At 41.1% G+C, this 12,968-nt stretch overlaps 1 protein-coding gene across 3 annotated transcripts in view; it reads right to left on the bottom strand.

The window, feature by feature from the left end:
• The window catches only part of Dock10 (dedicator of cytokinesis 10), a 245,163-nt gene that overhangs the window by 107,098 nt on the left and 125,097 nt on the right, over window positions 1–12,968 (bottom strand). For all 3 annotated transcript variants that reach the window (XM_051153999.1, XM_051153998.1, XM_051154000.1), the window contains exon 4: window positions 4,917–4,999. In XM_051153999.1, coding sequence (XP_051009956.1) covers window positions 4,917–4,999 — 83 coding nt within the window. The remainder of the gene's footprint in view (window positions 1–4,916; window positions 5,000–12,968) is intronic.

The following is a 12,968-nucleotide window of genomic DNA, read 5'->3' as shown; positions in this document are numbered from 1 at the left end:
ACAAGACCTGGCTGAGCTCATGCCAAACAAAACCACAGCATGGACTGGGGAGGTAAGCATGAAGTCTTAACTTCTACCGTTGCTACTGGCAACTGATGGCTTCTGGGTAAGAGAGAGTTTGGTGTTTGTTTGTTTAGGTGTGATACTGATTGCTTGACCACACTCCCAGAGTATTTAGACAATACAGATTGGACTCATTGGATTTAAACAACAGCAACAGCAGCAGCAGCAGCAACAACAACAACAGAACATCAAGTTAGGTGGGTAAATAGATGAGGGTGAATTTAGGAGGAGTTAGGGGAAAAGGGTTCAAATACGGTCAAGAGATTTTGTATGAAACTCTCAAAGAATTAATATGAATAATTTGGAAAAGAAAACCATAGAGAAAGGAGTGACTAAGTAGTTGTGTCAGACAAAATGATGAAGGCAGGCCACCTCTGAGACTCATGGACGTCAGTGAAGAACAGCAGGTCCTGTGATGAGCTGGGACACATCATTCTAATGGAGAGAAGCGTAATTAAGATCATGGAGAGAGACCGTGTTTGGAACACCCAGGGGTGAAGAGAAATTAGTGGTGCAGGAAAAGCTGCTGGGTGTAGGAAGTAGGCAGTGTTTAAAGCATCTCTGAGGCTCAAAGCAACTGAAGACTCTTTCTTCCGTTGATCTCCAAGGCAACACACCCCCAACCTTACATTAAAAGAGCAGCAACCCAGCCATGCCGGTCTTTTCTGAAGTCTGCATGGTTGTTAAACAATGTCTGTTCTCTCATGAAAGATAGCATAAAGGTTGTATCTCTGCCTATTGCCTTCAGAACTTCAACTCGAGGGAGCATTGGCTGGTCTGTAAGAACCCTTGGAATCTCAAGAGAAAAGACTGGCCAGGGGAGCCAGGTGTGGTAGCACATGTCAGGTAAATCAAGTTCAATGTGAGTTCAAGACCAGCCTCGTCTGCAAAGAGCGCCCAGGACAGCCAAGGCTATACAGAGAAACCCTGTCTCAAAAACAAACACAAAACCAGCAACACCCCCACCCTCCCCCAAGGACCTCATATTTTGAGTTTGAATCCAATGTGAGCAAAGAAAATATCATGTTTCACTTCCTCACCAAAATTCTTACTATTGCCCCAAATAGAATCATGGCAATACTTGAGTGTCCCTTCAATTATTATCTGTGAACTTAATGCCCACATTTCCTGTGTAAAATGTAATAACAGTTCCTATTATATACACTTATGGGTGTTTCATAAGAAAAATGTATGTACCACATTTGGCATAGTCTAACATAGCATAGAAACTGAACAAATTTTTGTTTGGTTTTTATTTTTCAAGACAAGTTTCTCTGTATAGCCCTGGCTGTCCTGGAACTCACTCTGTAGACCAGGCTGTCCTTGAACTCAGAGATAAGCTTGCCTTTGAGAGGATTAAAGGCCTGCACCACCGCCACCCAGCTGACACTGAACAAGTATTTGTTTATCTATTTAAGGTGTGTTTTTTTTTTCTGTTATATTTGAGACAGGGTTATAGATAGGCAAGTCTGGGCTTGAACACACTCTGTAGATAAAAATGATTTTGAGTTCCTGATTAAAAAATATACCATTGAAATATTATTTTCTCAGGTTAACTATAGTAAAGTAAGTTTATGTTTTTGAGGTTTTTTTGTTTGCTTGTTTGTTTTTTTAAGTGTTGTGCATCTCTGTATTTTACCTCTGTATTTTATGAATGCTATTTTTCCTTATCAGCTGAACTGTGGTAAAGTTTTGTTGTTATTGTTTTGTTTTCTATGTTGTACAACTCTGTGTTCTACCCGTGCTCTAGTGAAATCAGCAGAATCATAATTTTTTATGTCATTTGAATTTCCCAGGAACTCCAAGCTCAATGTTGACTGTGTGAGGCCACACATTTCATGTTCTGTAGAAAATAATGTATCTTTCTAGTTTGCTTTTTTGAGTGCACAGTTGAAAATATACAGGGGTCTTAAGAGTTAAAATTAGCTTAGCATACTTGCAAATTTAAATAATATATTTCACTTTTTAAAAAAATTTCCATAATTTCATCTTTAAAAATTTTTATTTTGCAGCCTTAGCAACTTGGAAAAAGAAATGATCAGTTTCAATTGGTAGCAGACATAGGAGAATTCTTCTAATCCAAGAGGCATGAACATGATTTACTTTTACCAGACTCAGAAGACCCAAGTAAATTAATCTGTTTCTACTACTGACCTAAATATGGATAGTCTTTAGGGGGCAGTTCTTAGCTTTGTAAAGTCATTAAAAAATAATTCTACTAGGCAATGTTGAAGTATTCATTATTCTGGGGCATATACTAGGGAATTCTACACTTGAAGTTATTTTTAAGATAGAATTGTTTTATGAGGATATAAGGAAAATAATTTAAAGTTTCTTACTTTGTGGCAAACTATTTTCCTTTTACTATCTACTTCCACTTCCTTTAGATAATGCTAATGAAATTCTCAATAATGTTTTGGTTATTTTCTCTTACCACGTTGGAGATATGTCCAAGCATTAACTCAGTAGTCATGCCCAGAATCTCTCCACAGTGGACATGCTTTCTGTATCCATCCCTTTAATAGAGGGAGGACTTGGTAAGCATGAAATATTGTGTTTTCTTCTTTCATGGCATCATCAATGTAATAACAGATAGTATTTGGTAGTTGAAGTGCTCCAGGTACGAGTGGAAAGAGTTTTACTCAAAAGTGAGGGTTGGGGGAAGCCATCCGCCGGGCAAAGCACTTGTTTGTACACAAGCATAAGAACTGAGGTTCTATCCCAGCACTCTTGTAAATGTTGGGTGGGCATGGTTGCCCACTTGTAACCTCAGAGTTAGCGACTCAGACAGTGGGGAGATCCTTACCAGCATGGCTAGCTAACGAGACTAACCATATTGGCAAGCTCAGAGTCAAGCGGGAGACCTTGCTGCTACAAATAAAATAGAGGGGCAAGATGACTCCCGACACCAGCTTCGGGTCCCTATATGCACTTGAACACACACAAATGGGCATGAACACCACACAGACATACGCAAAAAATAATGGGCATTGAATGTGGCTGCCTAGGTCCCGTCATTTAATTCATGGTCTTTCAAGTATGGATACAGCTTCTAATTTATGACTGGTTCTCAGAACTGTTCTTAGAAAGAGGGAGTGCAGATGTTAGGAATTTGATTCTCAGTCTCACCTAGAGGAGGTGTGTGACTAGCACCCAGACATCTTGAATGGAACTCAAGAAACCTCAGGGTGTGACAGGGCTTTCCCAACAAGAGATTATCACTAAGGAATCCCGAGTTTTACAAAATGTTTCGACATCTGTGAGAGTTACAGCACAGTGATTTCTTAGAAAAAAAAAAAAAAGACTTCCTGTTTTGGCCTGCTCTTCTCTGTGAGACTCTGGACAAAAGGTTTCCTCTTCTCTCTCTTTTTCCATGTCATTCCTCTTAACAGAAGCCAAGTGATTTTTAAAAGATGTTACACCCTGGAAGACATTTCTTCAAGATGTCTATCACAGGGAGAATAAACTCTAAGCTTGCCTTCAGGGTTCTCAAGGTCCCTGGCTTCTTGTTGCTACACTCCCCTCCAGGCCTCACCCCCAGCCTCTTCTTCTGCTCAAGTGCTCAACCTTGGTCTCAGTGCCTTTGCTCTTGTCCCCCGTCCCAACTCCCCCTCTCCCCTAGGGACTCCTTTTCCTGAGATCAGAACACTGGTAGATACTGTCCCTTGGGATACAGTTCAAGTGTTACCTTTTGAGATCCACTCAAAGCTCCCTCTTTCAGAGTCTGCCTTTACGAAGCGAGGCAACACTTGCAAGGGTCCTAGTTTGGAAAGATTTGTCTGGGGACAGAAGGTATTGCCAAGTAGAGGTGAAATTTGTATCATGGACAAATAAAACACCTAGACCCAGTATGAATCCCTTAAGAGAATATATAAGCTGATGCTGAACTTTTCATTGTCCTTTGTTGTTTTTTCCCCCCTTGAAGCATTTGCATCATGTTTGTTTGATGAACCGACGAGTTAGAAGGTACTAGTTCGAAGTGGGGCTTTTGTTATTGTTGTTGTTTTAATTTTCAGCAACTCCAACCCTATTTCAGAATGTGATGTATTAAAGTGAAGTGTTGCATGGCATTATGTGCCAGGAATTCTCCTAAATGAGACTCATCGGGGAAATTCCTTTCCTTTTAAAGGCTTTTATTTCAGTAGTGGAAACAAGTAAATACTTACTGTACAGTTCAGGATCGCTGTGGAGTGATGCTTGAGGAGAAATGGAACAAAGTGACCTTCCTAAAGGCTCTGTGGTCCCGAGTGTCAGAGGGAAGTTAGGCATCTGGTTTCTGTCTTGCTCTTCTTGGATATATGCCCTTTCATGCCCTTTGACACCCCACAGTGAAAGCACAGACAGCAAGTGGCAGATGTCAAGCTACAGAAGATTTGGTGAGACACTCTGTGAACCATGTTGGCCTTTCCCAGTGCCACCGTTGACAGGTCAGTTCACTGATGAGTGATGTAACAGTGAGCAAGTGCTTGAACTGCAACTAGACATCAAATCAGAGAAGACCAAGCCTCATTCCAGACTCTCACTGTGCCAACGGAACTACATGATGCTGAGCAAACTAGTCTGTACCTTGATTCATACAAATATTCATAAATAATGTTGGAGCTTATGAAGAGGTGATTTTTTTTTTTTTTTTTGGTTTTTCGAGACAGGGTTTCTCTGTGTAGCCTTGGCCATCCTGGACTCACTTTGTAGACCAGGCTGGCCTCGAACTCACAGCAATCCGCCTGCCTCTGCCTCCCGAGTGCTGGGATTAAAGGCATGCGCCACCACGCCTGGCCCGAAGAGGTGATTTTTAAATATGCACAACGCCCAACCCCGCCAGTCTTTATAATAAACAGATGTTACATTCTTACCGGGGTAACTGTCGAATGTCTCCGGAATATTGTTCATATTTGTAGTTTACCACATACCACTGGGAACTGTAGAATTTACAAGCCTGGAACAAAAAGAAGAGACAGTTATAAGGATTGCCATTAGAAGTCAGCTGTGCTGGCAAAATGTTCTCATAATCACAGGCGGGGCAGAGGTGGCCACGTTAGCCACCTCAAGGTAGATAAGAGCTCTTCATAACCATCAGATATCCTCCAATGTCACGAAATTCTCTCCAGACTCCTGGAGGAGGAAGTGTCTTACCCCATCACCAGGAAATGGAACACAGTCATCACTGACTCAGAGCAGATGCACAGCTCTCCACAAGACACGTTATTTCTTCAGCGTTACTTGTCATCTCACCCATCATCTAACGGTCCTTAGTAACCATGAATGTTTTTATTTGTGTCTAGTCTTGTCATGATGCTAGCCTCTTTTTTCTCACTCTACTTTAGTCTCTGAACTATTTCTTCTGGTCCTTTGATATCTTCTGGTCCTTTGTTGGCCCAGCCTGAAGCTGGCTTTTCAGCTTTATCTCAAACTTATCTTTCACAGCCTTTTCCATTATTCTGAGTTTTACAGAGTGTTAATTGTAAAGTATGTGATGACTGGTTTTATACCATTTACTTATTTGTGTGTTGTATGTATGCAGATGTGTACGTGTGTGCATATGCATTATGGAGGCCATATATGGATGTGAGCGTTATTGCTGTCCGCCTTATCTTTTGAAAATGATCCTGGAACTCACTAATTAGGCAATAATAGTATGCCAGTAAGCTTCAAGAGTCCTCTGGCTTCTGTCTGCCTGTCATCATCCACCATTTTAGGATTACAGGTGTGCCTCACTAGGCCTAGAATTTTATATGGGTACCAAAGACAGGAAGTCAACTCCCCACACAACTCTATTGATGTTATTATCACCCCAAGCCTTGATTTTTTTTAATATTACTTATGGACATAAACTATTTTCCAAACACCTACCTACCACTTAGCTTATTGTAGTGACCATGGAGATTTCAGTATGTCAAACCAGATTCTAAGACTCCTTCAATCCTAAAATGAACTGATTTTGAGAATTAAACATCTGTGCATTAGGAGTATAAGCATACTTTATCTTCTTGCACTAATGGGAAAAATTTGAAGTGTAATAAATTTACTGACCTCTGAGGAATAATGGGCTGTGAGTTGTCTTTGTAACCGAGTATACGACAGAGAAGATACATAGATACTGCAGGCAGGAAAGTGAGATCATGGTTTCTGTAGAATTATATGGAAAGGGGTCACAGTGCACTGCAGACAGGGGGAGTCAGTAAGAAAGGAAAGTCAGTAAAGGAGCTGGATGGAAAAGGACCACAACCCCAGGAGTTCTTTGATTAGAGATGCTGTGGCCATTCTGTTCCTTGTCTGGATCCTTGACAACTCTGCTTAAAATGAGACCTTTTAGACATGGACCCTATTAAGAGGTCCGAGGCAGAGAACTTGAGCTGTAGAATACAGGCAGGTGAGGGGACCTTATCTGTTCTGGATTTCTCTGAGCCCATGGCTCTATTTGTTCAGGGAAGGGCCCACGCACAAACTGGAAACCGAGAACAAAACATGTTAGACCAGGACAAAGGCAGGAGTGGGAGGCTGGATGGCGGCATGAGCACAGTGCCAAGGAAGGCTTTCAAAACAAATCTGAGTGCATGGAGGCTGAGAGTACAGGCTGGGAGGAGAGGAGAGGGAAGTGTGACCACTGGGTTCTAAATTGTAGTTGGTTACAAGTAAAGGCTTTTTGCATGTTATGACACAGCAGGGTGACCATTCATAGCTATATGCACTGCGATTTAAAAACGCTAGAAAAGGGATTTTCAATGTTGTCTCAAAAGCAGGCAAAAATGTGAGGCAGCAGATGTTGACTCAGATCTGAAATTATATAACACATACATATAACCCTGTATCATTTCATAAACATGCATACTTTTATATACCAGCTTCTTAATTTTAAGAAAAAAATCACTTACTGTTTGTGTGTGCATGCATGTGTGTGCATGTGTTTCTCTGTATGCACAGGCATGCACACTTGCTACAGCATGCCTGTGGAGGTTGGAGGATAATTTTTGGGAACTGGTTCTTTCCTTCTACCTTGTTGAGGTAGGGTCTCTTTAATTTCTTGGACATGATCAGGTTAACTGGTCTTTGAGCTTCTGGATGATTATTCTGTCTCTGCCTCCCTTCTTGCTCTAGGGATACTGGAGTCACAGATACAAATGGGCACAATTGCACTTGGCTTTAAAATAATGTGGGCCCCGGGGCTCAGACTGCATGGCAAGTGCTTCTATGCATTTAGCTAATTCCTGAGCATTCTTTACTCGTTTTTAAATGTAAATGAAAATGTCAACTCTCAGACCTCATTAGAGAATGTTCTTTCTGCATCTTTTGGGCATCCTTTGGGCATCTTTTGTGTATTCTTTGGACTTTCATTAATAAAGAAGCTCACAGCCAGTCAAGGAGCAGATGCTAAGTGTTTGTGAAGTGCTCAGACACAAATGGGGCACCAGTGTCATACCCTCTCCACTCAAGCTCAGAGTTCACAGAGGAGAGTCAGGAAGACTGTAAGACCCAAGCATCAGGGGAGATTTAAGGTATCAGGGTTCTGGGCTTCATAGGATCTTTGCACTTATGAATGTGCAGCAGCCTTAGTTGGCTGTATAAGACCTGTACAAGATCAAGCCAGTCAGCAATCCAGTATGGAGCTGCACAAGCATGTACACCCAGCTGAGGGGTCGACGGTTAATTATTTCTGGGGAATGGAAAGTCGAATTTTGTAAAGGTGTGACCCCTGGTAGGTCCTCTGAAACCTAACGAGTGACCTCACACTCATGAGTATATGGACAACACAAGCTGGACTTGGTGGGTTATGACAAAATAAATCAAAGAGGGCACAAAATTGGGAGCATGTGTGTAGTGTGTAGTGTGACAGGGTGGTGAATTTGGGAGGAGTTAGGGGGAAAGTGGTTAGTGAATATGATAAAAATTCTTTGCGTGCAAGTTAGAAATAAAAATCTATCTTTAAAAAAAAATCAGTTTTCTTTCCCCTGTCTCTAAAAAGGACCCTAGGAAGGCAGGTCAACATGGAGAAGAAAGGAATTTAAGGAGGGCTGAAAGAACTGAATGAATGGATTTGAACAAAACAGTATATTTAGCTAACACTCAGCACCAACTTGCCAATGCCCGAGCCAGATTTGCAAAGTGCAGCTGAAGAGCACTGAGCCTTAATAGGGTCCTTGGCTAAACTTTCTCCATCTTAGACAAAAATGCCGAGCATTTCGACAAGAAGCAGAAAGGCCAACAGCATGCTGAGCCAAGCTGTCTGGGCTCCCAGGATAGCTGTCATTTCTCCTGCCTTACTTTCTCTGCGCTTCCTACCTTATGCTTGTTTTCATGTGGGACAGAATGCGTTTTGAGATTTATTTATGTTTAATTTCTGTGTATGAGTATTTTGCCTGCCTGTTTATGTGTGCATCATGTATGGGTGGCTTTGGAGCCCAAAGAGGATATCAGATTCTCTGGAACTAGAATGGCAGAGGGTTGTAAGCTATCATGTGTATGGTGAGAGCCAAACTTTGGTCCTCTGCAAGAGCAGTAAGCACTCTTAATAACTGAGTCATCTCCATAGCTACCAAAATGTGCTTTAAAGTGGAAAACAAAGGCATGACGCCCACTCCCTATTTTCATTCCTCTAGGACATATTTTATTATTTTTTCTAGTCCATTTTGGTTGAGTTTGTCTCCAAGTTGACATTTGTATATGGATATTATTTTTATTCAGTTAATATAATTTAAGGATATTTGCATTTAATTTCTATTTTGTTTTTTTTCTTTTTTCCCCATATTATTGTTTTTATTTTGGTGGTACAAAGGATTGAATTGAGGACCTTGAACACGTTAGGCAACCATAATATTACACAGGTACATCTGTAGCTCCTGTAACAGGGCCCCAGACCTTAGTATGCCCTGAGGCCTTAGCATAACTGGCTCCATGCTGGAAGTACCACTCAGGGTGTAATACTCAGCACACAGACAGCAGCACCTGCCAAAAGCGAAACAAAGGCCTAATGCATCAAACTCCACAGTTCTGGGAAAGTCTCTAAGTGTCCTAACTTTTTTTTTTTTTTTTGGCTCTGCAATTCCACTTCTGGGTAACCGTTCTTGTAAACTGACGTATGTCAGTGCTACGCTCAGATCTCGAACACCCAGTGTAGAAGCTGGCCAATGAATAAAGGCTTTCTATTGGCTTAAACCCATGTCTGAGCAGTTTTCTCTGGTGGACACTCCTCGCAACCCCTTCTTGATTTCTAAATTTTACTTATAGATGGAATAGATCTCATACTATAATTCCATAATCCAAGTCTCCTAGATGTGAAGACTGATCATCCAGCAATTCATTGAAAAGCCTCCATGAAGCCCTAATTCAACCCGGAAGTGGTTCTAGGTGGTGAGAACTTCACAGTGAACAAGAGGCAAAAATCCACCTCTTCTTTCCATCACTGTGAAAGGATGGTCAGTAAATGCAAACATTACAGATTATATCATATGTCAGAGGTTACGAATGCTGTGAAGAACCCAGTGGAGGAAGGGCATGGGAGATGTGATTTAAAGAGGGTGGATCTTACAGAAAAGGTGATGGGAGTGTGGACTTAAAAAAGGGGGAAAAGTCACTTGGTTTTACAATGACATCAAAGTGGGTGCCATTATGGAAAATACTTGCTTGGTATACATCTTCTTGCCTATGGCCTCCTATCCCTCCTCTAAACACTGCTCACTTTAGATGCTAGCTTCAGGACAGAACTCTCAAAATCGTTCAAATATTTTTTCATTTAAAAAAAAAATGGCCAATGATTTTGGTGAAATTGTTTTACTTCTTAGGATCTCAGGTTCAGCTTCTGACCACTCAGACACTGGGCTGGTGATATGTAGTGTTAGTGGGACACACGTGCATAGATCCAGGATTCACTCAACTTTTCTTCCTATGGGTAGCTATTTCGACCTTGATAAATATGCTTCCTTATATGCATTACACACACTGTTTGCAGTAGGCCATAAGCTAACTGACCAAGATTTGCTACTCATTAAATTTACTGGCTAAATGCCGTGGACTTTTTACTTCTCCTCCCCTCCCCCCTCTATCTCTCTTGCTCCATCGTCCCTCTTCCTTCACCATCACCAATGTTAGTTGCATATTTTGCTATTAGGCCCTGCACACACCACCTTGGGATTTGGTATTCTAACTTAATAGATCAGAGACACAAGAAGATCTGTTTCTTTACTTAGAACCCATCTATGATAGAGAAAAATGCAAACGGATTTGTCTGGCTCTAAAAGCCCATTCAGCAAACATATGCATCATTTGACTATTGCATACTGCTTTTTAAAAACACATCTGGTCCATCATTCTGAAAGTTTGATTTTTCTGTTTTTCTCCTAGACTCTGACAGGTCTGGTTTTGAATTTTGTTTTTCATTGATTACCTGTGGCATCTCAAATGAGTGTCTTAGTAGCTCCAAGTAGCTCTATCCATTTAAATAATACCGATTTCACAAGGACCAAATACAATAATAACTCTTACACAACGCTTAGCATAGGAAAAGCACTCCGCAAGTATTTGCTTTAAAGAATAGCAATTCCTTCTGCACTTTTGATCCAAACTGTAACTCATAGTGTTCATTTCAATTGTCAACAACAACTCATTTTCCTTGGTTTGTGTAAGTAGAGTTTGGGGACCTGCAGTAGCATCGATTTTGAAGAATTCTGTTTTCATCATATTTTTTCTGCACTTAGTGGCGAGGTTTCACACTTGTGATGGGTAGGTGAAGATCGAGGTTTGGCTGGCTGGCACTTGAGAACCCTTCTCAATCTGCACTTTCTCTGAGTCTGTGGAAGCCAGTCCATTTTAGAAACACATCACGGTTCTCCTACACAGCTATGGCCCTTCACTTTCAAAGGCTATGCATAGCAAATTATTCCCTATTCTTTGCTGCAGCCCACACAGTCACTCTAAGACGATCATTAAAAACAGTTATGGCCTGTGGCTACAGCATCTCTCTGACCAAAAGCAAAGCAGAAATCCAGAGTCACAGGCTAGTTCTACCTGTTAGGAGGCAGTGGCTTCTGTTTTCCCTTACGGCTGCCCTCGCCCTTGGTACTGAGCCCTGTGCCAAATCACCAACTCCCCATGCCCCTTTCATTTGAAGGCTGGCACTGTGTACTTCGGAGTAGAGGACTGAGCAAGAACTAGTGGAGGTGGTTGTTTTCTCACAGATGTCCTGCTGTAGTTTTCTTCATTTACTTCTTTGTCTGATGTGTATCTATTTTCAGCATGTCTGTCTGTTGTGTGTTTAGATACAAAAATCCTAGCTAAAGTTGGCATGACTGAAGGCTTTTGAACAATTATGCTAGTGTTTTAGAAACCATGCCCATGAATCTTTTGAGGGTATCTGAATTTCACTTGAATGTCACAAAGTCAGAATCTCTGTAGAGGTGTTGCAGTCATATATACATACATACATGCATATATACATATGTATATATGTATATATTATATATAACCATAACACACATATAAATATACATCATAAGATAAATATATATAATCACAACACACATATAAACATATAACATAAGATATATATGATAAGAAATACTATAGGCGATTCTGAATGATGTAAAGAAACACTGCTCATTTATTAGGTACAATCCATCATATTTCAGAAGTGATAATGGAGCCTGGTTCTTGTCACTCTGACCTAGGGCATTAGGCTTCAAATTGTGGATTCTACTAACTCATACACATTATAGACTCATTTATTTAAAAATATCCTACTTACTATATGTTATGTGTATGGGCATTTTTCTTGCATGTGTGTGAACCACGTGTGTGTGTGTGTGTGTGTGTGTGTGTAGTACTTATGGAGGCCAGAAGAGAGCACTGCATCCCCTGGACTTACAGGTGGTTGCTAGCTGGGAACTGAGCACAAGTCTACAAGCATAGCCAGTGCTCTTAACTGTGAGACATCTCTCCAGCCCCTATTTATATTTTATGTGTATAACTGCCTGAAACTTTAAATATGTACTACATACTTCCTTGGTACCTGTAGAAGCCAGGAAGGGATGTAGGATTCCCTGGAATGGGATTTATAGATATTTATGCGATGCCATGTGGATGCTGAGAAATAAAATCCTCTGCAACAGCAACAAGTGCTCTTATCCATTAAGACATTGCTCTAGCCCTTACATACGTGTTTTTTTTGGCCATCCTGGACTCACTTTGGAGACCAGGCTGGCCTCGAACTCACAGTGATCCGCCTGCCTCTGCCTCCTGAGTGCTGGGATTAAAGGTGTGCGCCACCACGCTCGGCTTTACATACGTGTTTTAAAAGCAGTACTATCTCCTTTAACAGAGGATTTTTACTTTTTGGGGCTATTCAACATGTGTTTGACACATAATAGTTATTAGTAGTTACTTTTCTCCACCTTGTGGCCAGTTACAGGAGAAGAGGCAGCTCAAGGGAGGAAAGGTTTATTTTGGCTTGCAGTTTGACAGCACACAGTCCGTCAAGGTGGGGAAGTCAGAACTCAGTGCGAGGCTGCTTGCTTACATTACCACAGGTGAAGAGGCCGAGAAGGTGCTGGAAGTACTGGACACAACCTCAGTCCCTGTCACCAAGTGATCCACTTTCTCTAGTTAGGTCCACATCCTAAAGATTCTGTGACTTCTGAAGACATCGCCACTGGCTGGGCCTCAACTCTTCAAATATATAAGCCCATATGGGGTGCTTTATATCAAAACTATAACAATGAATAGCATTTTTTTTCTTTTAAAGATGACTGAAGTAAAGAATCCAAGTACTTGAGAAAAGTGGAACGATATAAGGAACACCCTAAAGTGGTATAAAGAAAACATTTCTGTTCCCCCTCTTCTCTCCCTCCTCAGAGGAGCACTAGGATCAATTCAAATCATGTTGTGATTCCTGAACTAGCAATTTCTGTTTGGCAATA

The sequence above is a fragment of the Acomys russatus genome, chromosome 12 (assembly GCF_903995435.1).
Source record: "Acomys russatus chromosome 12, mAcoRus1.1, whole genome shotgun sequence".
NCBI classification, from domain to species: Eukaryota; Metazoa; Chordata; class Mammalia; order Rodentia; family Muridae; genus Acomys; species Acomys russatus.
The sequence above is the reverse complement of the archived record's forward strand: the minus strand, read 5'-3'. Positions and strand labels throughout refer to the sequence as shown.